The sequence below is a fragment of the Cetorhinus maximus genome, chromosome 5 (genome assembly GCF_964194155.1).
Source record: "Cetorhinus maximus chromosome 5, sCetMax3.hap1.1, whole genome shotgun sequence".
Classification (NCBI taxonomy): domain Eukaryota; kingdom Metazoa; phylum Chordata; class Chondrichthyes; order Lamniformes; family Cetorhinidae; genus Cetorhinus; species Cetorhinus maximus.
The window spans coordinates 81,322,924-81,346,979 of record NC_135883.1 but is presented as its reverse complement, the minus strand read 5'-3'; the positions used below and the strand labels follow the sequence as shown (position 1 = coordinate 81,346,979).

The following is a 24,056-nucleotide window of genomic DNA, read 5'->3' as shown; positions in this document are numbered from 1 at the left end:
CTCCATCTGACAGCATACCTCACACAGTACAATCTCTCTAGTCTATCCTGTTGCAGTACTGTGATCTGTATTGTTTTAAGGTCAGGGAATTTTGAAGGAAGATTTAATTTTGGGTAGTCCAGATGATGAAGAATTGAGGTATCATCTGCATCCTGGGCATTTTACAGGAATCAGAGGTCACATAAGGTGTGGTGACATCAGGAAAATGAGCATGGGCCAGAATTTCCTCAGATCTCCACCAGGTGGTGTGACAGAAGCAAAATTTGTGAGCAATGCTAGATTTTGAAACACACTGAAGACCGTACAGGTTAGGTGATATTGCTTTATAGATCTAAGGGCCTATGTACTTAAAATGGCATTTGACTGGTCAAAAACCAAGTCACTGTAGTAACAGGGTTAAAAATAAATTGTGTAGAATAATTATTGCATGGATCATTAACATGAATATTGGGCGGAAACATCCCAGAATTGCACTAAGTGGGCATGAAAAACAATGTTTTACCCACCAGCCACAATGGCGGATTTTCGTGCCGTATCATCCACTTTCATTAATAATGCATTTACAGGAAACATGCCGGATCGCTGGTGGACGGGCTCAGATTTGTCCACCACACCATGACCTCAGCGCCTCCTCACTCCGGGCGCCATATTTAAAGCATACCAGAGCACAGTCTACTTCATGTCTATAGACCAGTTCTGCTCCAGGCAACAGGTGGCCCCGAAAGCAAAGGTGATGGTAGCCCTCTCTCTGGGGCGCCTGCTGGACACCTTGGAAGGCCCCCGTGAACTCCTTCTCTGGCTGCAGCAGGTGCACCAGGGTCACCAATGTGGCCTGGGAGGCGGTGGCAGCAGTAGTCAGCGCTAATGGAGCAGAGAGGAGGTCAGCCAGAGGCAGGAAGAGGATGAATGCTGTCATCCGTTCTGCCAAGTAAGTCAATCAGCTCATCACTCTCAACTCACACACTCCCAAACCCACCACACATCCACAGGGATCTCACACCTCAAGGGACAAAACACTAACTCACACACACACCCTCACATCTCCATCAGGCTCATATCCTCTGGAGCTCACATCCTCATCTGGTCCATATCTCCACTCACCACACAAACATTCCACACACCTTTATCATCTGCCGTAGCATGCATCATGCTCACACTCTCTCCATCTGTTTTCATGCAGAAGCTGGTTCTTTCATGCAGAAGCTGGTTCATAACAGGAGGGAGAGTTCCCAGGCCAGGGGTGGAGTGGCCCACAAGAGGCCCCTCATTCACTTTGAGCAGCATGCCATCACACTGACTGGGGCGGACATGGACCGTGCCTGTGGCAACAGTGAGTTCAGCAGCGAACATCCACGTGAGGATCCTGCACCAGATCACCCCTCTCTCAATGTGACCGTGAGTGCCCTCTCTCCTGCTTTTGATTCTGATTACCTCAACTAATTATCTTGACTTTGGTTCACTGGGAGCTCTGCCAAGCGACCGACACCCTCATTTAGCCAGTTCCTCATCTTCATCCAGGTCCTCACCTCCAGCCAAGAGGACATCTCCTCCATTGAAGAGCTGGAAATAAGCAGCCTGGAAGACCCGTCACAGCGCTTACCCACACCCTCCACCAGAGCAGAGACACACACTTCAGTGGAACCTAGATCTAGAGCAGGCTCGGGTTCACAACCCGGTGGTCACTGCACGGACATGTGTCCGCAGCAGCAGGAGGCAGGTTCAGCCGAGCTCCCCAGCACTCGTAGGACTGCTGGGGAAGAGGCATATGTCAGGCCCGAGTCAGATGACGAGCTTTTAGGTTCGACCTTCCAACTCATCGCGGAGAGTCAGTAGAAGGCATCAGAACATCACACAGAGCTGTCGGAAGCCTTCAATAGAGTGGCATGCAGGTTGGAGGAGTGCATCTGCCTGCTCTCTAATGAAGTGGTGCTCACATATGCATGTCTAGAGGTCTCCATGGGGAAAATGGCAAAGGGAGTGGAGAACCTGGTCCAGCAGGATGCAGACCTGCACTCCATCATAGTAATCATGGGTAATTTCCTGCAGCGGCGACACGAAACGGAAACAGGGCACCTCGATGTTCCTCCAGGTGCTCCTTCCCCTCAAGGAGTCAGGCTGGGGCCCTCAGGCGCCCAAAGGAAGGAGGAGAGGCAGCTGGACACCCCTGGGTCATCCAGTCAGGAATCTCAGAGGCTGCCCTCTCCCTCTGAGTCCCCTTTGCCTGTGACCCCCTCAACCTTGTCCTGTGTCACCCCAGAGGGAGCAGCTGGCCCAAAGGAGGACAGCCAAAGCAAGCTGGGGCCCTTAAGGCCTCGGTTCCCCAGAGGAACCACACCGAAGTCATCAGAGACAACAGGGCCAACCATTGCACAGGCTGTCTCCACCCCTGCTGCAGGTGCCCGGGCAGCACCTAGAAGAAATGTTAGGCCTATAAAAGTTAAGCAATTTTGATCACAAGTGGTTGCGTGGGTGAACACATTTTGCCACTTTATAATCTGAAAATCATTCACTTCCACTAAATAATGTATAAATTTTCAGCTTCATATACAGGCTTTGTGAATCCTCCCCTTCATCCCCACCCAATCCCCCTCTCCCCACCCACGAGCAATTCAGCTGCACCCAGCCGGACCAGGAGTGGTTCTGGAGGGAAACGTATGTGTGCGGCAGGGCCTTTCAGAGCTTCGTGCAAGCACTCTCCCACGCACTAATCACCATCCATCACACTAATCTTACTGTACTGAGCATTTTCAATGCTGCCTGCTGGGGTTCGCTTTCAGTTGCCCATCTGAGCTGACCTGCATCTCCACCCACCCACTGATTCCATGCAGCACCTGTACCCGCCAAACATGAAGCTCCGCTCACTTTCAATTTGTGCGAAGTGGTCGTAGTCAAGTTTCTGATAAGCTTCCCCACCCTTTGCCCTCCCCCAGTCACCCATGTTCTTTCCCCCATCACAGTCCACCCCCGGCATCACCTTCGATCTCCCCATCATTACCCGACAGCCCAAACCCTTCCCCTTCACAAATGCCCAGGTGAACGTATACGTTCCTAGCTTCCTGAAAATCCCCACCCCCATTGGTATTGTCCACCCTGACCTCCTTCTTCCCACCCCCAGAGTCCGTGTTTGCTTCCATGTCCCCGCCAGCCACCCTTACCACCCCTTCTACTGGTACCAATGTACCCTCACCGTCCCACCGTACCAGCTTCTTTTGCCCTCCTCACACTCACCATTCCATCCAACCACGCCAACCTGAGTTCACTCCCCAGGAGGCCGTCATTGACTCCACAGACTCTGCACTTGCACATTTGCCTATACATTCCACTGCCACCCCCCAACTCCTTCCTCCACCCTTACACCTTCCTCCACCCTTACACCTTCCTCCACCTTTACACCTAGAAGAGGTGGAGTTCAAAGGGCCTGGTTACACAGTGAGAATTAACATTCAAAGGGAAGGCTGGGTATATACAGAAGAAAGTTTTATGTGTGGGCCAGAGGGATGCCACCTCTAAGCCTACAACTGTGTGAAGGAACCAAATTGAAAGGAACCTCATTTTGAATTTGCAAGATAAAATGTGCTTTGCCTGGTGCCTGTTTAAGTCTATGGGTTACTGTTACCTCGGGGAAGATTACCTGGGAGTGATTAATTTGGGGATTTGTTTAAAAGTTAGTATGGTAGTAATTTGTAGACATGCGTATGCGTTTAAATTGGTTGTTAAATTAATAAATGTTTAATTTAGTTTATGCAAAAAACCTCTCGATGCCTGGTGGTTTTATTCCTGAATTCAGAGCTGCATCTCAAACATACCAATTGAAAATATAGGTTACGACCGATGTTTAAAATTTCCCTCTGGGATTTTAAATAACTCAGCCTTTATCAACTGCTGTGTCATAACACTTGTCCCCCCACCAACCTCAACCCCACTGCCCCCACCCACCCCCACCACCCCCACCACCCCCGTTGCACATTCTTCTCTGACTCACGCCTAGACCTTCCTCTCCTTCCAACCCCCCCCGCCCTCTTCACCGATCATCTGTACCAGCCCCAGGGAAGTCCGTGAAGTTCCAAAGCAGGTCAAAAGCATCAACGGAGACCATGGAAGGTGGTGCAAACCCATGGCAAAGTCTGTGAAGTTCCAAAGCCTCAGCAAAGTCGAAGCTGCTGCATGGAGATCTCCCATGTTCCAAAAGCTGCTTCATGGAGGAGCCATGTGCATGAGGATCCAGCCAGTATACAATGCATATATTCCTCCAGGGCCCGGTAAACTTCTCCTTAGATGTCTGCAATCTGAGCACAGCTTTAAAGGTAAGTCCCGACTTCTGCACGTCACGCTTGTCCAGACATGTTATGGGGCTGGTGTGTTTTCCTGCTGGCGTAAAGGTAAATCGGGCATGGGGGGACAAACCTGGTCGGGCCTTACTTTGCATCCCATTAGCGGGATGCAAATCGAGTTCACGCTGGCATCCAGCAGGATTTGCAATCCTCCGTGGCGGACGCCATCGGATGACCCCGCTGTGATTGCACACTGGCATGAAACCGATTTCTGCCCCTCCCGCCAAACTCTGTGCCCCTGCCTGCCATGACACCCGCTGCCAATGAGAGCGGAAAATTCTGGCCATTATTGATTGTAATTTACATTCACTGTTATTCAACTGCAATATTTTGTTTTTCTCTGAAGATCACTCCATGCCGCTCTCACCTGCCTCACCACTTCAATGTTGAGAAACTCACTACAGGCTGTGAATTTCTACAAAATGCTCATGCTCAGAATACATAGATGTGGTTAGTAACTCCTTCAACTGTTCAGAGGCCTCGAAATAGAAATTTTAATAAATACAATTGAAAGGCACAAAAGGGAAAAATAATGGGAAAACTTAATTATGATTGTGAAATATGTGCTCTTTGATGGTTTAGGGTCAAAACCTTATTTTCGGCAATACTGAACAACAGCTTTACTGTCATTTAGGATGAAACATTAAACAAAGGCTTCACCTACTGCTTAGGCTGATGCAAACAAACCCATGGCACTATTTGAAAAACAGCAGGAAATTCATCCCATGTCCTGGACAAATTTATCCCTCAGCCAACACCACTGAAACATATTATACATTCATTCTACAATATGCTTTTTGTGGGATCTTACTATGCACAAATTTGCTTCTGTATTTAACTACATAGCAACAGCAATTGCATTTCAGAAGTAATCTATTGCTTGTAAAAGACTAGGGGACATTCCAAGGATGTGATAAGGTGCTATATACATGCAAATGCTTTATTTATTAAAATGATATTGTTGACAATTTGAGCGATTTTGTAAAGATAAGAGGGGTCAGACAGGGGCATGTTCTCTCCCCACATTTATTCAGTTTGTATAGTGAAAATATTCTTAGAGAGGTTGAAGACCTTCCGAATTATTAGTTGGAGGTTACAACCTTCATAAGATATGCTGATGACACCGTTCTTATTACCGACTCTGAAAAGAAACTGCAAAAGGTTTTGGATAGAGTAGTGAGTGAAAGTGAGAAGAAAGGGCTGAGCATAAATGGTAAGGAAAGTCTATTAGTGTCCAAAAGGAAAATCATACCAGAATGTAAGAGTGAAGGATGAAAAAATCAAACAGGTAGACACATTTTGTTACCAAGGAAGTATAGTAACATCGGACAGGAAGTATGACCAAGAAATAAGATGAAGGATTGGGATGGCCAAAAATTTCAAAAAATGAAAAAGATTATGATCAACTCAAAATTAGCCATGAAGACAAAGCTGTGAATCCTGGAATGCTACATCACACCAATCTGGACATATGGAAGAGAATGTTGGATGATCAGTGAAGCAATATAGAGAAGAATTGAGGCTGCAGGTTGTAGTTTTTGAGGCGAATAATGAAGATATCTTGGATGAGTCACACTACCAATGAAGAGGTGCTAGTAAATATGAGACCAAATGAACTCTGCTGGCCAAGATCAGGAAGAAAAATTTGGAATTTCTTGGGCACGTAATAAGAAATCATGATTTAGTAAGTCTGATGTTGATGGGAAAGATCAATGGTAAAAGAAATAGACAAAGAACAATCTTTTTAAAGAGCTTGCAAACTGGATGGATGTACCACCAACCAAGATGATCCATGCTTCCAGAGCAAGTTTAACTTGGAGGTCCATGGTCACCAATGCCCTCTTAGGGCATAGTACCTGAAGGGAGAGAGAGATAAAAGAGAGAGACATGTTGCCCAAGATGTCTTGCACTCATCAGGACAAATGTAAGAATGTCAATAATGTGTTCCTGTAGTAGTAACAATAGTCAAGACAGAATCTTCAGCAACATGTCTCTCTTTTCAGCGATATTCAAGTTCTGTACCAAGTGATTGTTTATTATAATGATATTAAAAAAGACACAAGGAAAAATATTTTCTTTGTTTACTGACAGAGGCAAATCTAGTATAAACAATAAGGTTAGGATGTTACCACAGTGGACAGGGAAACTTTCTCCCATGTGCAAACACAGACTAATTCTGAGTTTTTATTAATCTATAAACTGGAAGTGCAAAATCTGATGCTTTACAATAATATTAATGTCCAGTGACTAAATACTAAGTTGCATATTTCATTATATTATGTACTATACAATATTTTATCCAGATATGTGCAGTGCATGTTGCTAGGGTGAAGCCATAATACCCATGCAACCATGGGTATTATTGTCTACCATGTTGTTCAAACTGAAAGGTGACAAAATATTATAAGTTTGCTTGTGTCAGTGATGATTGCATTATAATCCACAGAAATATTCTCCAAGTACAATGCTTTCTTACTAAAAACTTTAAATGACTAATGCAGCAACGTCATTGCAACAAATAGATCATACATACTTTTTTTATTTACAGAACTAGAAAATGTAACTGTACAGTTTAAAAACTGAAAATGTATTAAAACAATATAGATATTTATATATAAAACAGCCATTTAATTTTGAACATGTTCAACAAAAGAAAAATCTAAAACAATTTGATAATTTGTTTTTTTTTAAAAATCACATATAAATCCTCTTAAAAGCAGTACCATTGAATCAATGTGATGGAGACTCTTTAAAGCAGGCTTTTTTGTGACAAACATCCCATAAGACTGAGAGGACATATTGTAGAATATTTACTAAATTTCACATGGAATTGGTATCGAAGCACAGGAGGCCATCTCAACAAATCTGTTGAGTTACTTCGTTCTTATATAATCTGTCTCCCTTTTCTAATTTTCTAAAACATCTATCTAATTTATATTTGCTGCAAACTTTTCATCAAAGCATTGATATCTTTAGGTTGCATGGAAATAAATTTAGATATTACTGTTTGCAATATGAACACAGCATACTCATATGAAATTTCTTTGCTATTTTAATACAGACATTAACCTGCTTATTTTAAGTGTATTAATGCTTCTGAACGAAAAGTACTAGAAGTAAGTACAAAGCCATGTTGGATGCCTGGTGGCTGCCTATATCAAGGGCAGAAGCAAACCATTCAGCCCAACCAGTTCAGGTTAGAGTTATGCTCCACTCAAGTGTAATGTTAAGTCTGTTGCATATCCATAGCTCTCTGGGATTATGGTGATGAGACCTAAGGCCCAGTTCAGAAATTGCCTTCAGCCTCCAGCTTCCGGTTTGCTTATTAAACTCATGCACGATGATGGGCCTAATCCAAGGTCAAAAGAATTTCCTTCTTTAGGAGAGAGTTTTTTGCTTAATTACTTCTAATTTGTCTGTGATATAACTTGTAAAGTATTTTCAAGCTTGTTCTTAGAAGAGCTTGGTGTTAATTTGTTTTTTGGTGATGTGCTGCATGATTGACTGACAGTTTTACTACATAGCAATGTTCCCTCTAACTGTTCCACCCATGCCCATAACGAATTTTGTTACGTATGTCAATATCAAGGTAATGTACAGATGCACACCACCAGTACAAACAACGATACCTATATATATTTTGAATAAGTTACCATTGGTATGGTCGAAGAAGAAAGAATTAACCCCAGTCATTGGAATGGTAATATGCTAGCCCACAAATCACCAGATTTACTGAATTTAATTTTAAATTTACTATCGTGGCTTTTGAACCCATATCCCCTTTGTTTTAAGTTCAGTACCATAGCCACTATAGTACCATACATGAGGGGTATGTGCTAGCTATTATGTTGTAGCTTGTATTTTAGTCATTTGACAGAAGAAAAGTTGAATTGATGACTCAAGACAAGGATCTTCTGTTTCAATATGACAAACTCAAAATAGAAAGGGCTAAGGAGGTTTTTCTTTTGAATTGATAGAAAATGTGGAAAAGTCAACTTCTATTTTTTGAGCTTATTGAATGTTTTCTGTAAAACTGCTATGAATAGTAAGGAAAATAGCTCAGTAATTTCTTCACGTCAACAAACTTAATCAGAGGTAAAGTGCCTCTGTGAATTTGGAGGTTGGTTCTTGTGAACTGGAGGGGACAGGTCAGAGAGACACATTATCCCTGTAATTTAAGTGAATATTGAAGGGGGAAGCTACACCTTGGAAGATGAGGAAGACAGCATTGTGGCGAAGAGAGAATGGAATCCCAGGAGGAAGAGTGACTGTTGAGGTAGTTGTTAAGGAAGTAGTGACATTTATTCCACCCCTAGTATTATAAAGTAATAAACCAATTCACCATTTTTAAAGTAAACAGTCTCTCACAAAGCATACAGAAGTGAATTGGGAGAGGTAGTGTTTGGAAGTATACACAGTTTAAAGTGCCCCATGAGATAACCTTACAAGAACCTTTGTGTTATTATTTGGAGGTCTGGCCTAGGGATCCAAAACTTTTTGTAAATCCCCTGGAAATGTCCTTGTGTTTTTAATGTGTCGAATGTCTTTGGGTTCACTATTCCTTTCATAATCCTACAAAACCAGCTGCAGCAGAATTACTAGATCAGTGGTATTAACTGTCCCAAAAATTCTTTAACTAATTCTTAACAACTCTTTCGACTTACTTTCTGCTCACTGCTTCCACCCTCCCGCTTGCTGCTTCCTGCCTCCAGCCCACTACCCCAGGAAGGAACGAGTGGGAGGGAAGCAGTGAGCAGGAGGGGGGTGCGAGGAGGGTCCGGGAGGGAAGCGGTGAGGAGGGTCAGGAAGAGAAAGGGCCAGCAGCAGGTGAGCGGAAGGGCCTGTGAGCCGGAGAGGGGTGGAGAGTGGGTCGCAGGAAGGTCACGCGCTGACTGATAGCTTCAGGCTCCAGGAGCTGACACAAGTGAATTTCGGCTGTTAATTCCACCTGATCGATCATGTCAGGCTTGGCTTTCTTCTGTTAATTTCCATCATGTGGGAGTCAACCAGTTCTTACCAGTGGACTGGAGAGGCAGTAAACTTCACTTAACCATTAGGATGTGCACAGCTGTAATAATTAAGTACGCAGCACTTGATGGACTGCTGTTTTGCCATGCAGGCATGCAGCTTAGAGGGAACACTGCTACTAAGTAGCCTGTTTTCCAGCAAAGCTTTGTTTTTGTTGATATAACTGATTTTTTATGGTCTTCTCATACTAAAATATGCTTTCTTCCAATCTCATATCCTTAGAAGTACACAAATCCAATAAATCTGATTTTTAAAAATGATGACACACGGAGTTGATCTTTCAGTATTTGTCCCTTTTTCAAGTTCAGTTTTTGCTCTTGAATTAGACATTGCTGATCATAAACAACATTGTTTTTTTCCTTCTGGTCTACTGCCTATAATAAAATTCCAGTACTGGTATAAAGAGTCTGTCTGGTTGGTGTCACTTCCTTTGCTGTACAGGGTCAGTCGTCTCCAGTATTTCCTAATCATGCTGTCCTTCTATTAATAATATAACTTTATTGACACCGATGCTTTATGACCCACTCTGCATTTGGATTAAGTTGGTATAGGTCTTTCATGTACGTATCATCATCCAGACAGCGTTCTCCTGAAAGCAAAACATTTATAGAAAAGTTAAATTGATACTGATATTTCTTACATTTAAACATTAAAGCCACAAATGCTTCCAGTATTAAAAAGTCAGTAGCTATGGTGTGTTTTCCCGATAATATAACATTGTTCCTGAAAGAGAATTCTGTTCAGATAAGCACTAGCATGGCAATTTTCCATATGTCTTGCTTATCTATACAATATTTGTCCCAGTGGCAGAAGCTACCTCAGCACTGTCCAGCTCACTTGGTAAGTACATCAGTACTCCTAAATCCAACTATTTACATTAACTGATTTTAGTGGAAAAACTCAATTGACTTTGTTCTTTTTCCCTCCACTCTTGCTACTACAACAGAGAGATTTTACCCAGGTGTTCTATTATACCAATAAGAGTGATTCAGAAACTATGAAAACAAGACGGGCAAATTTGAGTGTCTGGATTTCTATTCAAGGCTGCTCCTTTAACTACTAGAGTCAAGTGTAATCATAGGGGAGAATGTTTAGCATGGCGGGAGCGGGCACGAGTGGGCGTGGAGCTGATTGCCACCTGCGACTGGCTCCGTGCTGCCATTTTACGCGGATTGGCCAATTAAGGCCCACCCAGCGTGAATCATGGCTCCTGGGAACAGCGGGAGGGGGCAGGCAGCAGCGGGAGTTGAATGACCACCGGGTCCAATGGTGACCCAGCGGCCTGTTTAAAAACAGTGCAGGCAGCATTCCAAAGGCTGCCAACAATGGCGCACAGAAGGATGCCCGAGTGTGCTCTTGGAGAACTGGCCAGGCAGGAGGGCAGGTCGGCAGGGCATTGTGCCCCAAGATTCTCAGATGGGTGCCTCGCTGCCCTCCTCGAGGAGGTGGCAGCACAGCGCGAGATCATTGTGCCAAGGGATGGGAGGAGGAGGTCCCCCCAACATGACACAACGGTGCCTGGGAGGAGGTGGCAGAAGGGGTCAGCTCACACGATGTGGTGCGATGCACCTGGGTTCAGTGCTGCAAGCGGTTCAATGATCTCTTGCGATTGGTAAGGGTGAGTACCGTGTTGGCATGGGTCACTTAGCACAGCTGTTAGGTTGGCCCTCCTTGGCTCCCCATAACTCTGAATGTAGTTACTGCACTGAATCATTCACAGCATGTGGCCTTCACTGGCTGGGCCAGCAGATATTGCCCATGCCTAGCTGCCCCTGAGAGGGTGGTGCTGAGCTGGCTTCTGTATCTGCTGCATGCGGTACACTTACACCCACAGTACTGTTCTGGGGGCGACCTCAAGGATCTGAACCTAGGTGCAGCACTGAAACGCCAAAACATTTCAAAGTCAGGATGCTGAGTGACTTGGAGGGGAACTTCCAGGTGGCGGGGCAGCCATCCATCTGCTGCCCTTGTCCTTCTAGGTGGCAGTGCTTCCTTGCTTTGGAAGGTCAAACAGTGTGAGTGGCAAATGTGATGGAGGCAGCATCTGGGCAAGGGGGTCAGCCCTGGCTGCTTGGTGTGAATGTATGGTGGCTCCAGGGTCATGAATCGGATGAGCCCTGCAATGTTTCACTCAGGTGGGGGTGGCAGGGCTGCAATGGCAATCCAGGTACAGGGTGGACAAATCAATGCTCCTCTCTCCTTTCAGGGGAAGACCACACACAATAATGCAGAACTGATGCGGACTGGCGGAGTGCAGGCCCACCTACTCATACCGACTAGATACAAGCAGGAGGCTCTTGAGCCGGAGAGGTGCCATGCGCCCAGGTCCACCTCCAGCGGTGAGGTTGGGGTGCCAGTGGGAGGTAAGAGTGCCGGGCACTGAGGTCACAATGTCGGTCATTGCAACCATTCCACTGTTGACTGTTTATTGATTTCAGCCTCCAACATGGGTTTCCCATTGATAATGGAAGGAGGAGCGCATCCTGATCTGGGTGCCAGGCATACACATTAACAGCGTTACAACTTCAACTAATCAAATGTCCTTGTTCTTCCTTTCAGCCTCACTGGAGCACGCCTAGAACTGAGGAGTCAGAGGGCCCGCCACTGACCCCTGAGGGCCCTGAAGATAAACGTGCACCAGTGTCACACCCTCTCAGTCAGGCAGGCACCAGCTCAGATACCAGCACCTCGGTGGGGATAAGATCATTGGCTAGTGTCCCGGGGCATAGCGGTAAGAGCACTTCACACTCGCTTTAGGTGTGGGCGGAGACAGAGAGTGCCCATGGCCCCGACAGTCGGAGGACTGCAGGGGACTAGGAACATGCTCAGTTGGTGGCTGATGATGGGCCTCTGTAGTCGTCCCTGAGGCAGCAGACGCTGGAAGTCCAGCAGGGTCTGCGGGAGGATCTGGCGGAGATACATGAGGCAATGCGTGCCATGGTCTCTGTGCTGGAGGAGTCCATTTGGAGCATCAGCAATGCACTGACCCTCGTGGCCGAGCACAATGCTTCCTCCATGGAGAGGGTGGCAACTCTCATGGAGAGGCTCCTCCAGGAGAATAATCAGGGCTTCCTGGGGATGCGCTCGGACCTGCAAGTCCTCGCAGTGGCAATGACCTCAGCTGCTCAGTGTCAGTATAGAAGATGGATTGGGCACCCAGTATGCCAGCTTGGTGCCCATCCATCAATGGTAAGCAGGGAGGTCTGAAGCGACCTCACGTTGGCGCACGAGTTGCTTGTTGTCTCTGCGGGCTCCTCTTAGGGCGCTCCGGATGACGGCAGCAGCTCCTCCGCCCCTCTGACAGTGACCGTGGGATCCGATGAGGCTGTGGCAACAGGGGAGATGCCAGCCGTGGAACTGGCCACTCCCTCCCAGTCTGGGCCAGCACAGGCTCCACGGGCCAGAGGACATCTGCCAAGGAAATCAAGGCCAACAGGACAGCAGAGTGAGCAGGCTGTCTCCAATGCCAGTGCCAGCGATGGGGGAGCACCTAGACGTAGCACCTGAAAACGTAAGCATAAATCACTTTAGGCACACCACAGGCTTATCACCGGTGGTTTTCTGTTGCCCCTGTATTAGTTGTTTCTTAGTCGGTGTGTAGCTCAACACCTCTGAATGAACTTTCATTTCTGTTTTGTTGTATGAAATCATTAAATGTTTTAGCTCTGAACAAGGCTCAGGATGCTTCAGTACTTCTGCAGGTGTACAGGAGCCCATGAATTTATGAGTGACTTGTTTGTCATTGAGCTTTATTGACAAGGCACATAGTTAATGTTCCTAATCGGGCAGATGTTGTTCTCAGGTATTCAGTATGAAGTCTGCAGCCCTGGCATGTGGTGGAGGCCCATATGTGGTGTGCTAGCTGAAGGTTTGTTGGATTAAAGCCTGCTAGGTGTCCCTGCCTCCCTGGAGGTTACCCGGGTCAGCATCTATCCCCTCAGCATTTCCCTGTGTGTGCTCTTCCTCGGACTCACTACTGGACTCATCGTGTGCAGCCGGAGCATCTGTGTCAACATCATCTTCCTCCACAGCGCCCCCCCCACCCCCCGACTTTCCAGCGCCAGATTGTGTAGAGCGCAGCATGCAACCACTATCAGCGACACACGATCTGGGGTGTATTGGAGCGCGCCCCCTGCGTCCAGGTATCGAAAGCGCATCTTGAGAAGACCGATGGTTCTCTCTCCACCACTGCCCTTGTGGTGCTATGGCTCCTATTGTACCACTGCTCAGCCTCTGTTCTTGGATAGCGGAGAGGCGTCATGAGCCACCTTTTGAGAGATAGCCCTTGTCACCCAGCAGCCATCCATCCAGCCAGGCTGGAGCACTGAAGAGCCCCGGCACCTGGGAGTGTCTGATGATGTAAGCGTCATGGGAGCTGCCTGGGTACCTTGCACAGACTTGTAGAATCAGCATCCTGTGATCACACACTATCTGCACGTTCATGGAGCGGAAGCCCTTCCTGTTGATGAAGGCACCAGGCTCACCTGCTGGCGCCTTGAGGGATGGAGCCTTCATTCGGATTGCACCTCAGACATAATGAGGAGGCTGCATCGCCGCCTGTAAACCCTGGCAGCAGGATAGTGACATTTTCTGTGACACCTTTGGCCTTGCACTTCCTGTGGGCCCTGCACCCTTTGTGCCTGTGCCTGTCCTCCCACAGTTCACTCCCCTGGAGGCTGAATATGGACTCCTGGCCTCCTCCCCCTTCTGGCCCTCTCTTCCTCCTCAGAGGAGGTGCCTCCAGTGGAGAGCACAACCTCCATTCCCAGGGTAAGGGAAGGCTGCCTGAAACCTGCAAGGTCCCAAGAATTATGTTTACTCCAGAATCCTGACCTGAAACCTGTTATCCCTGTCCAAGCAGCTCTGAAGAGATTTGAAGCTGTCCTGTTCACACAAGCAAGTAAGAATAAGTTTAAACATTACATGTCTACCAAATACCACTTGGGAGCTCACTCACCCCCCTTATCCCGCACGTGGATGAGGTTTTTAAAAATGTGGCCTACCCACCTGCTCGTTGCGCCTGTGCAATGCTCTGAAAATCACACAGGCTCTGAAAAATCATGGTGTATTAATGGCTCAAGAGCTTTAAGTGGCTCGTTAATTAATGGTGGGCATGCCTCGGAGCTCATAGCACGCCCGCCCACCGAAGTATTGCGATGGCGTGCGGTGATGTTGGGATGCACGCCCGACGTCATCACGCGTTGGCATGTCAGGCCCACCCCCGCACGCTGACATAAAAATTCTGCCTAAAATGTTTCTTCTTCAGTGCACCAAATAACTGCAGAATGAGTACCATGATAATCGGTCACTGAACACAATAATTCATGAACAGAAATAAAAGCCGAATATCGTGGAAAGAGTCACCAGGTCAGTCAGTGTCTATGAGGGTGTTTTTGGGGTGGCATTTTTATCCTTGAGGCCACTGAATATTCATTCAGCCTAGTGAGCTTTGATTATTCAAGGACAGTCAGTTAATTTGCGGTTCTTGAATGGGCAGGTGGGAAGAGGATCTGGAAGCAGTAACCACCTAGAAGAGTGGCTAAAAGGAGAATCCAGAGGCAATAATCACCACCTAGAAGAACAGGTGAAAAAGAGGATCCAGGGGCAGTAACTGCCACCTCAAAGAGTGGGTGAATAGAGGATCTGGAGCTAGTAATCACCACCTAGAAAACTGGGGGGAAAGAGGAAGAGACCACCACCTTGAACAGCGGGCTGAGGGCTGGGAACTGTTGAGAGCCCCTCGGGCTGTACAGCTCACAATGAATGTATGCATTGAATACTAATTGTATTATAATTGTATTGAAGCACCTCAGAGTGCAACATGATGTATGTTGATAACTCCAGTACCATTGTCTGATTGTCTGTAATGACCATATTGAAATGACTGTAATACTCATTGATTGTATTGATGCACCTCGTGATCCACGTGTAAAAGTTGAATCTGATTGTACTTTTTGTGATGGCGATTTTGAAATGTTTTGTAATGTTCTTCCAGATGTTTTATGAATAAAGTATATTTTTTAAAAAAACCTTGAACAGCGGGCAAAAAGCGGACTCAGTGGAATTAATCGCCACCTAGACGAGTTATCCAATCCAGTCTAATCTGTGACTCCAGAGTGAAGCGAATTCTGAGAGGAATTAAAATGTGACATCACAGGAAAACAGATAAGTGATTGGCTTATGAATATTTTGCTCATTTATCTTCAAAACTTGTGTAACTTATTAGTTAATTGGAAGGATTTATTAGTTGTAGTAAGGTTTACTGGCAGTAGTAAAGGTTATCGGGAGTAGCAGTGCTTGTTAATTATAATTTCATTAAAAATAAATGAATTAACATATAATAAAAGATGGCAGGGAAGGTGCTGTGTTGTGACTGCAGAAAGTGGGTGTTCCTGAGTGGAGGGGTGATCCAGGGCAAACACATCTGCAGTAGGTGTCTGCAGCTTGAGGAGCTTTGGTTTAGAGCCATTGAGCTGGAGGCCGAACTGCAGGCACTGCGATACATCAGGGAGGGGGAAGTTATCTGGACAATTTGTACCAGGAGGCACTTACGCCCCTTAGGGTAGGGTTTTCTGATCTGGTCATGGTTAGGGACAGGAAGATGTGACTGTGAGTGAGGCAACTATGGGAATGCAGAAGGTAGCAGCGGAAGAGCCTCAACCTTTGCAATTGTCCAACAGGTTCAAGGTTCTTGCAGCCTGTATGGATGAAAGCGATGGCTGCAGGGTGAATGAACAAATTGACCATTGCACCATGGTACAAGAAGCCATTCAAGCGGGGACAGTTGATAGATATGTAGTGGTAGTTGGGGATGGAATAGTTAAGGGGATAGATACAGTTCTCTGCAGCCAAAAGTGAGAGTCCAGATGGCTATGTTGCTGATGGTGCGAGGGTTTGGGACATCTGCTCTAGGCTGGAGAGGAACTTACAGTGGGTGGGGGAGGTTCCAGTAGTTGTGATCCACGTAGGTACCAACGACATAGGTAAAACTAGGAAAGAGGTTTTGCTGAGGGAGTATGAGCAACTAGGGCTAAATTAAAAACCAGAACCTCAAAGATAATAATCTCTGGATTACCACCTGAGCCATGAGCAAATTGGCATAAGGTAAATCAGATTAAAGAGTTAAATGCATGACTCAAAGATTGGTGTGGGGGAAATAGGTTTCAATTCATGGGGCACTAGCACCAGTAGTGGGGTAAGTGGGGATTGTACTGTTGGGATGGTCTTCACCTGAACCGTGCTGGGACAAGTGTTCTGGAGAGCCATATAACTAGGGCAGTAGAGAGCGATTTAAGATAAATAGGGGGCAATGGATCAAGTTTGAGAAGATGTGATAAATTAAATAGAGAAGGCAAGGCAAGAGAGTAAGGTAGCAAAAAGGGAAATGATGATCAGAGTGTGGAAGGAAGGGACAGAGTGTACAAACCTATGAGTGCATCAGCAGATAAGGCTAGCGGTTACAAAACTAGTTAAAAAGGCAGCACAAAGAGTTCTGTATCTGAATGCACATAGCATTCATAACAAAACAGATTAATTGATCTGATAGCCATTACAGCAACATGGCTGCAGGATGCCAAATGCTGTGATCTGAATATTCAAGGGTACATGACATTTAAGAAGGACAGGAAGCTAGAAAAAGGTGGAAGGGTAGCTCTGTTAATTAAGGATGATGTTGGTACAATAGAGAGAGATGACCTTAGTTCTGGCAATCAAGATGTAAAAAATCAGTTTGATCAGATGAGAAATAGTAAAGGTAAGGAGTCACTTGTGGGAGTGGTTTATAGGGCCCCTAACAGTAACCACACTGTAGGATGGGTATAAGGGAAGAAATAATGGGGGCTTATGAGAAAGGGAAAGTAATAACCATGGGTGATTTTAATCTACGTATAGATTGGACAAATCAGGTTGGCAAAAGTAGTCTGGATGATGAGTTCATAGAATATTTTTGGGACAGTTTGTTAGAGCAGCATGTTTTAACACCAACCAGAGAATAGGCTATACTAGATCTGGTAATGTGCAATGAGACAGGATTAATTAATGACCTCATATTGAAGGCACCCCTAGGTAACAGTGATCTGATTAAATTTCATATTCAGTTTGAAGGAAGAGGGCTGGATCTAAGACAAGTGTTTAAAACTTAAATAATGGCAATTATGAGGGCATGAAGACAGAGCTGACTAAAGTGAACTAGAAAATTAGGTTAAGGAATAGACAGGTCAGTAGGGATGCAGTGGCAGACATTTAAGGAGATATTTCAGTATAGTCAGAAAAGATACATTCCAGTGAGAAAGAAAGACTCCAAGGGAAGGACACACCATCTGTGACCGACGAAAGAAGTTGAAGATATTATTAAACTGAAAGAAAAAATGTATAATTCTGCAAAGATCAGGTAGGGAGATTAGACAGAATATAAAGATCAACAAAGGATGACTAATAAATTATAGGGAGGGTGAAATTAGGGTACGAGATAAAGCTGGCGAGAAATATAAAACAGATAGTAAGAGTTTCTACAGATATGCAAAAAGGGGAAATTAAGTAACGTGAGGGTTGGTCCTCTAGAGGATGAGAATGGAGAATTAATAATGGAAAATATGGAATGGCAGATGAATTGAACAGATATTTTGCATCAGTCTTCACTGTAGAGGATAAAAATAACATCCCAGAAATAATTATGAATCAGAATATGAAAGGGAAGGAGGAACTTACAACAATTATAATCACCAGGGAAAGGGTACTAAGAAAATTATTAGAACAAAAAGCTGATAAGTCCCCAGGAGCAGATGGGCTTCATACCAGGGTCTTAAAAGAAGTGGCTTCTGAGCTAGTAGGTGCATAAGTTTTAATTTTCCAAAATTCCCTAGATTCTGGAGAGATCCTAACAGGTTGTAAAATTGTGAATGTGACTCCTCTACTAAAGAAAGGGGGGAGACACAAAGCAGGAAACTACAAGCTGGTCAGCTTAACATCGGTCGTAGGGAATCTTTTATTAAGGAGGTTATAGTGGGGCACTTAGAAAATCTCAATGCAATCAGGCAGAGTCAACATGGTTTTGTGCAAGGGAAATCATGTTTGACTAATTTATTGGAGTTCTTTGAAGAAGTAACAAGCAACGTGGAGAAAGGGGAAACCTATGGATGTGCTGTACTTAGATTTCCAGAAGGCATTTGACAAGGTGCCACATCAAAGATTATTCTGCAAAATAAGAGCTCATGGTGTAGGGGCTAACATATTAGCATGGATAGAGGATTAGTTAGCTAACAGGAAACAGAGAGCAGGCATAAATGGGCCATTTTTGGGTTGGCAAGATGTGGCAAGTGGAGTGCCACTGGGTTTAGTGCTGGGGCCTCAACTATTTACAATGACTTGGATGAAGGGACAGAATGTATGGTTGCTAAATTTGCTGATGACACAAAGATAGGTAGGAAAGTAAGTTGGGAAGAGGACATCAGGAGTCTTCAAAGGAGCATAGATAGGTTGTGAGTGGGCAATAATTTGACAGATGGGGCATAATGTGAGAAAATGTGAACTTGTTCACTTTGGCAGGAAGAATAGAAAAGCAGTATATTATTTAAATGGAGAGAGGCTGCATAACTCTGAGGTACAGAGGGATTTGGGTGTCCTGGTACATGAATCAGGAAAAGTTAGTATGCAGGTACAGCAAGTGATTAGGAAGACAAAGGGAATGTTGCTGTTTATTGCAAGGGGAATGGAATATAAAAGTAGAGAGGTGTTTTGCTACAATTGGACAGGGTGTTGGTGAGACCATGTTTGGAGTACTATGTACAGTTTTGGTCTCCTTGTTTAAGAAAGGATATCAACGCATTAGGAGCAGTTTAGAGAAGGTTCACTCAATTGATACCCGGGATGGAGTGGGGCGGGGGTTTGCTATCTTACGAGGAAAGGTTTGACAGGCTGGGCCTGCATCCATTGGGGTTTAGAAGAATGAGAGGTGATCTTATTGAAACATATAAGATCCTGAGGGGACTTTACAGGGTGGATGCTGAAAGGATGTCTCCCCTTGTGGGAGGGAATAAAACTAGGGGACACCATTTAAAAATAATGGGTCTCCCATTTAAGACAGAGATGAGAAGAAACTTATTTCTCTCAGAGGGTCGTGAATCTTTTGAACTTTTTTCCCCAGGGAGAGGAGGAGGCAGGGTCAATGAATATTTTTAAGGCAGAGGTACAGTTTCTTTACTAACTGGAGAGTCAAAGGTTATTAGGGGCAGGCGTAATGTGGAGTTGAGGCCCACTCCTGCTCCTAATTTGTATGTATGTTTGAATGATACACAAAGAATTAGATTAGACATCGCACGCTCCTGTTACCTTTTGGACCTTTGTCTGAGTCCAGCTCGGAACAATGACAAATATAAATTCTATCAGCTCTGTCATAAAACCAATCTCTCAGTGATTACATATCAGAAAAACAAAAAGTAATGAAGCAAAACAAGTTATTCAACCTATTAAACCTTTACTCAGAACATATTTATAATTTTCAACAATAATTGGTGTTCTCACTCAGAGACAACTGGTGTGAGAAATGGAATCACCACACTGATCAATTTGATTGAGATTGAGACAATGTACAGGAAGCTTTGACATGAGCCTATCCCATTGCTATCAGGACCTGAAGCTAAAACTGGCTGCAAAATTACTATTCTCCAAAACTGATATCACTTAATAAAATCAATTCCTTCCTGCAATTTAATTATAGATTCCTCATGCTAGATACAACTGATAGTAAATTCTTACCAATGTTTCCTCCAATTTCATATAAGCAAACTTCCTCTTTGTGTGGAGATTCAGCAATCCTGTTGTTGTGAACAAAGTGCAGTCTTTATTACATGATGGTTATTTTTTCAAAATGGAGTTAAAGGTTTTTTGGTGTACAATGAATAACAGTAAGCAAGAAAATATAGTCCAGTTTATAACCTGCTAGCAATTGGTTAGTTTTGATGTCAAGGTAGAATAATGAGTAATTAAGAGAAATATTTGCAGAGAAAGTAAATCTGAGGTTTTGGCCTACCTGCTCTGACTAAGACATTGCTGGAAACGTGCCAGTATATCACCAGCTTTGAGCTCTTCTGTTAGTTGAATCGCCATGGAAACTTTGGAAAGAGATGGTGCCTGAACTCGTATTACACCCTGAAGAGTGACTGACTGTAGGAACACATTGACAGAAGTTAATTGCATGTATTCTTTTGTTCCAGAGATAGCACTTGTCAATTGTTTGGGTTTGAAATGCAATCAGTTCTACATGTCCTATCTGGCTTCCCATAGTCATGACCTCTACCATGAGGCAGCCATCTTGAGATTGGTTCAGTAAAGACTTACAATGAGAAAGCACTGAGAAGCACTGCTGTCTTTAAACATGAAACATGGTGTCAGGAAGTGGAATTAACATAGAGATTTGAAGTCCTGCAGAGAAGACATTGAGAACCCAGGCACACAGAAATGTTCAAATCTGCTAAAAGCTGCTGAAAAAGGACAAGGGAAAGCAAACAAACTGAAGGCTGCAAGTAAAATACTGGGTAAATGAACATGGCAATAAACTTTCCAATCCCAGCTCCTGTCAAATAGAAAGGTGATACATGGTAGAACTGCTGGTTTTTCCACTTGCAATGGCAAAACTATGAGCTGGCAACAGATTTAATTAGCAAGCCAGAACTGATAAGAGTAGCAATACTTCTAACACTGCTGGGGAGGGACTGCTACAAATTGTACACTGACCCAAATCTAAGTGATGAGCAAAGAAAGCAGATGACAGAGATTTTGAAAGCCTTGAATGAATGCTTTAAACCCTGAGTTACGTATGAATGCTATGTATTCAATACTAGAGCCCAAGGTGCAAAGGTTGAAGAGTATGTGGCTACAGTAACACAGCTTATAGAATCATGTGAATTTGGACTGCTGAAAGATGATCTGATTAAATATCAAATTGTTTTAGGTGTAAGAGACCCCTCAGTGAGAGCAAGTCGGAAAAACCTATGCTCAGGAAAGTGTGGAAATGCGGAGCTTGTAAAACATCAGTTAGAACACATGTATGGCCGAACAGACCAGTAGATACATTATTCTGAGAGACATTCCAGCTGAAAGAGCAGAGCAATCACAGACAAAGTACACGATGCAAATACCATGGAAGAAATCATACAATGGAAAAGAAGGATTGCCCAGCGTGGGGGAAGCAGTGTTTTAACTGCAAGAAGATGAATCATTTTGCACAAAGTGTTTGTCTAGAAAGAAGCAAAACAAGTCTAAACAGATGGCAACTGGAGAGATATCAGCAAAAGAGTCTGATCAAGAACTATACACGATGCAACAGGTCGCTTACTTCAAATCTATAATGACAAGTGGCTTGTGACCAGCAGAGACAGTGAATGCAGACAAGCGCCCTGCTCAAATCAAGCGAGCTACACAAAATGATGCAACTCTCCAAGCGCTACAAGAAGTAGTAATGAAAGGATAGCCTGAGAGCATCCAGGATACACCTGTGGTCACAAGAGCATATTGGGCATACCGAGATGAACTGACAGCCTAAGATGGCATCTTGAACAAAGGAAATAGAGTCATCATCCCTAAGGAGATGAAAGGTGAGATGCTGAAGCACATCCATGCAAGCCATCAGGAAGTGAATCGAGCCAGAGAAAGGCAAGAGAAGTGCTCTACTGGCCAAACATGAGCAATGAAATTAAAGACCACATTAGCCAATGCCATGTGTGTAATGAATACCAAACTAAACAAGCTAGAGAGCTGTTGATGATGCATGACATCCCAGACAGACCATGGATGAAGCTAGGAGTAGACCTCTTCACTATAGCAGGAACTGATTATTTTGTCACTGTAGACTACTATTCTGACTACTGGGAGTTAGACCAGCTGACTTCAGTGATGAAAGGAGGGATAGTAGAATGCTTGAAAGCACAATTCAGTTGTTACGGCATTCCAGACATTGTGATGTGTGACAATGGCTCTCAGTTCATGAATGAAGAATTCACAAAGGATTGGGAAATTCAACATGACACATCATCTCTGCACTATCTCCAGTCGAATGAAAAGGATGAGGTGGCAATGAAAATCGCCAAAGGTATCATCAAGAAATTAAGCAAATCTAGCACAGATATATACAAGGCAATTCTTGAGTGGAGAAACACACTGACTGAAGGCATGGAAATTAGTCCAGTCCAAAGACTGATGTCACACAAACTAATCTTCCATAAGCAAAAAAGATACTGGGCAGAATTTTGCCCTTGGTGGGCGTGCGGGCCCCACCAGCTCGGCGGTGGGCGGACAGCCGACCCCCGCCGCTGAAACGGGGCCCGCCGCCATTTTGAGTGGACGGGCCAATTAAGGCCCGCCCAGCGGGCTGCCCGACAGGAAGCACTATGCGCTTCCTGTGCAGGGGGAAGGGAGGGCATACCCAGCTGTCAAAGTGCGCTTTTTCATGCATGCGCACGAAAGAGCGCACTGCTCCCTGAGACTAAGTGCTGTCTCAGGGAGATCAGTGACAGTACACAAAAGTTAAAAAGTAGAAAAATAAAAATATTATTAACATGTCCCCCTCATGTGACAATGTCACACAAGATGGGACATGTTAATAAAAACGACATAAGCTTTATTAAACTTTTTAAAAACGGACATGAAACCTCATCCCGCCAGTGGATGAGGTTTCATGTTTTTTCTACTGCTCGCTGGGGCTCCTGGCCTGCCCGCCAGCCTTAAGGTTGGAAGGGTAGGGCCTTTAATTACCTTAGTTATCCTGTCAATTATCTTAATTGGCCATTGATAGGTCGGGGGGCAGACAGCTGATTTCGCCGTCCGCCCACCTTCCTAAAAAGTTAAAGGGACCGGGAATGACGTCGGGGGTTCCTCCCGACGTCATTCCGCATCATTTTCCTGTCGGCAAGCGGGCCCCACCCCAAATCGCCGACGGGAAAATTCTGGCTTCTGAAACTAAAAGTAGTAACAGGCATGAGTGAAAAAACCATGGTGAAATGACAGAAAGCCAAATTCCAGTTTGACAAGACTGCCGGAGCTGAGAATTGGAGAGCCAGTCAGGGTACAAACCTTCAACACTCTCAACAGGAGTCAGCCCACATGGAAACTTGAGACATGCGTAGAGAAATTGTCACCTCAATCGTATGCAGTGGAAGTGAACGATCAAATATACCGGAGTACCGCAGCCACATACACACAACTAGCGAAGCTGTTCCTTCACAGCAATCAGCCAGGCAGGAAGAAGGGATCTCACCAGCTGTACTGAGTACAGAACTACCATCAAACCCAGAGGTGGAAGGGTCCCCAACAACGGAAATGGAGCAACTACAGTTACAACGGCGACAAGTGCTACAGGAGCTACACTCTCCGGACAAGGAACATCATCCAGACAAATAGCCAATGACAATGAGCACATGTACCATTAAAAGACCTGCAGGATTTAAAAAATATGTATGCAATGCAGGTGCAGAGACTGACGAGTAGAACAAACAGTTATTACTGCATGACAACAGTGTACTGCTGTTTTCTGTTCATTAGAAAAAAAGGGGATGCTTCTTTCCTTGTTTGGTATAAAAAGGGGGATGTTTGGGTTTGAAATGCAATCAGTTCTACATGTCCTATCTGGTTCTCCATAGTCATGTGATCTCTACCATGCGGCAGCTTACTGGAGGCTGGCATGTTGAGATCAGTTCAATAAAGACT

The 24,056-nt window shown here is 44.8% G+C and overlaps 1 protein-coding gene across 1 annotated transcript in view; it reads right to left on the bottom strand.

The window, feature by feature from the left end:
- Positions 1–9,131: 9,131 nt before the first annotated feature.
- arhgap18 (Rho GTPase activating protein 18) overlaps positions 9,132–24,056 on the bottom strand; it is a 107,736-nt gene continuing 92,811 nt past the window's right edge. The window contains exons 13-15 of the mRNA XM_078541292.1: positions 20,386–20,519; positions 20,112–20,170; positions 9,132–9,948 (exon numbers count right to left, since the gene is read on the bottom strand). Of these exons, the coding sequence (XP_078397418.1) occupies positions 9,857–9,948; positions 20,112–20,170; positions 20,386–20,519 (285 nt within the window). The 3' untranslated portion in view covers positions 9,132–9,856. The remainder of the gene's footprint in view (positions 9,949–20,111; positions 20,171–20,385; positions 20,520–24,056) is intronic.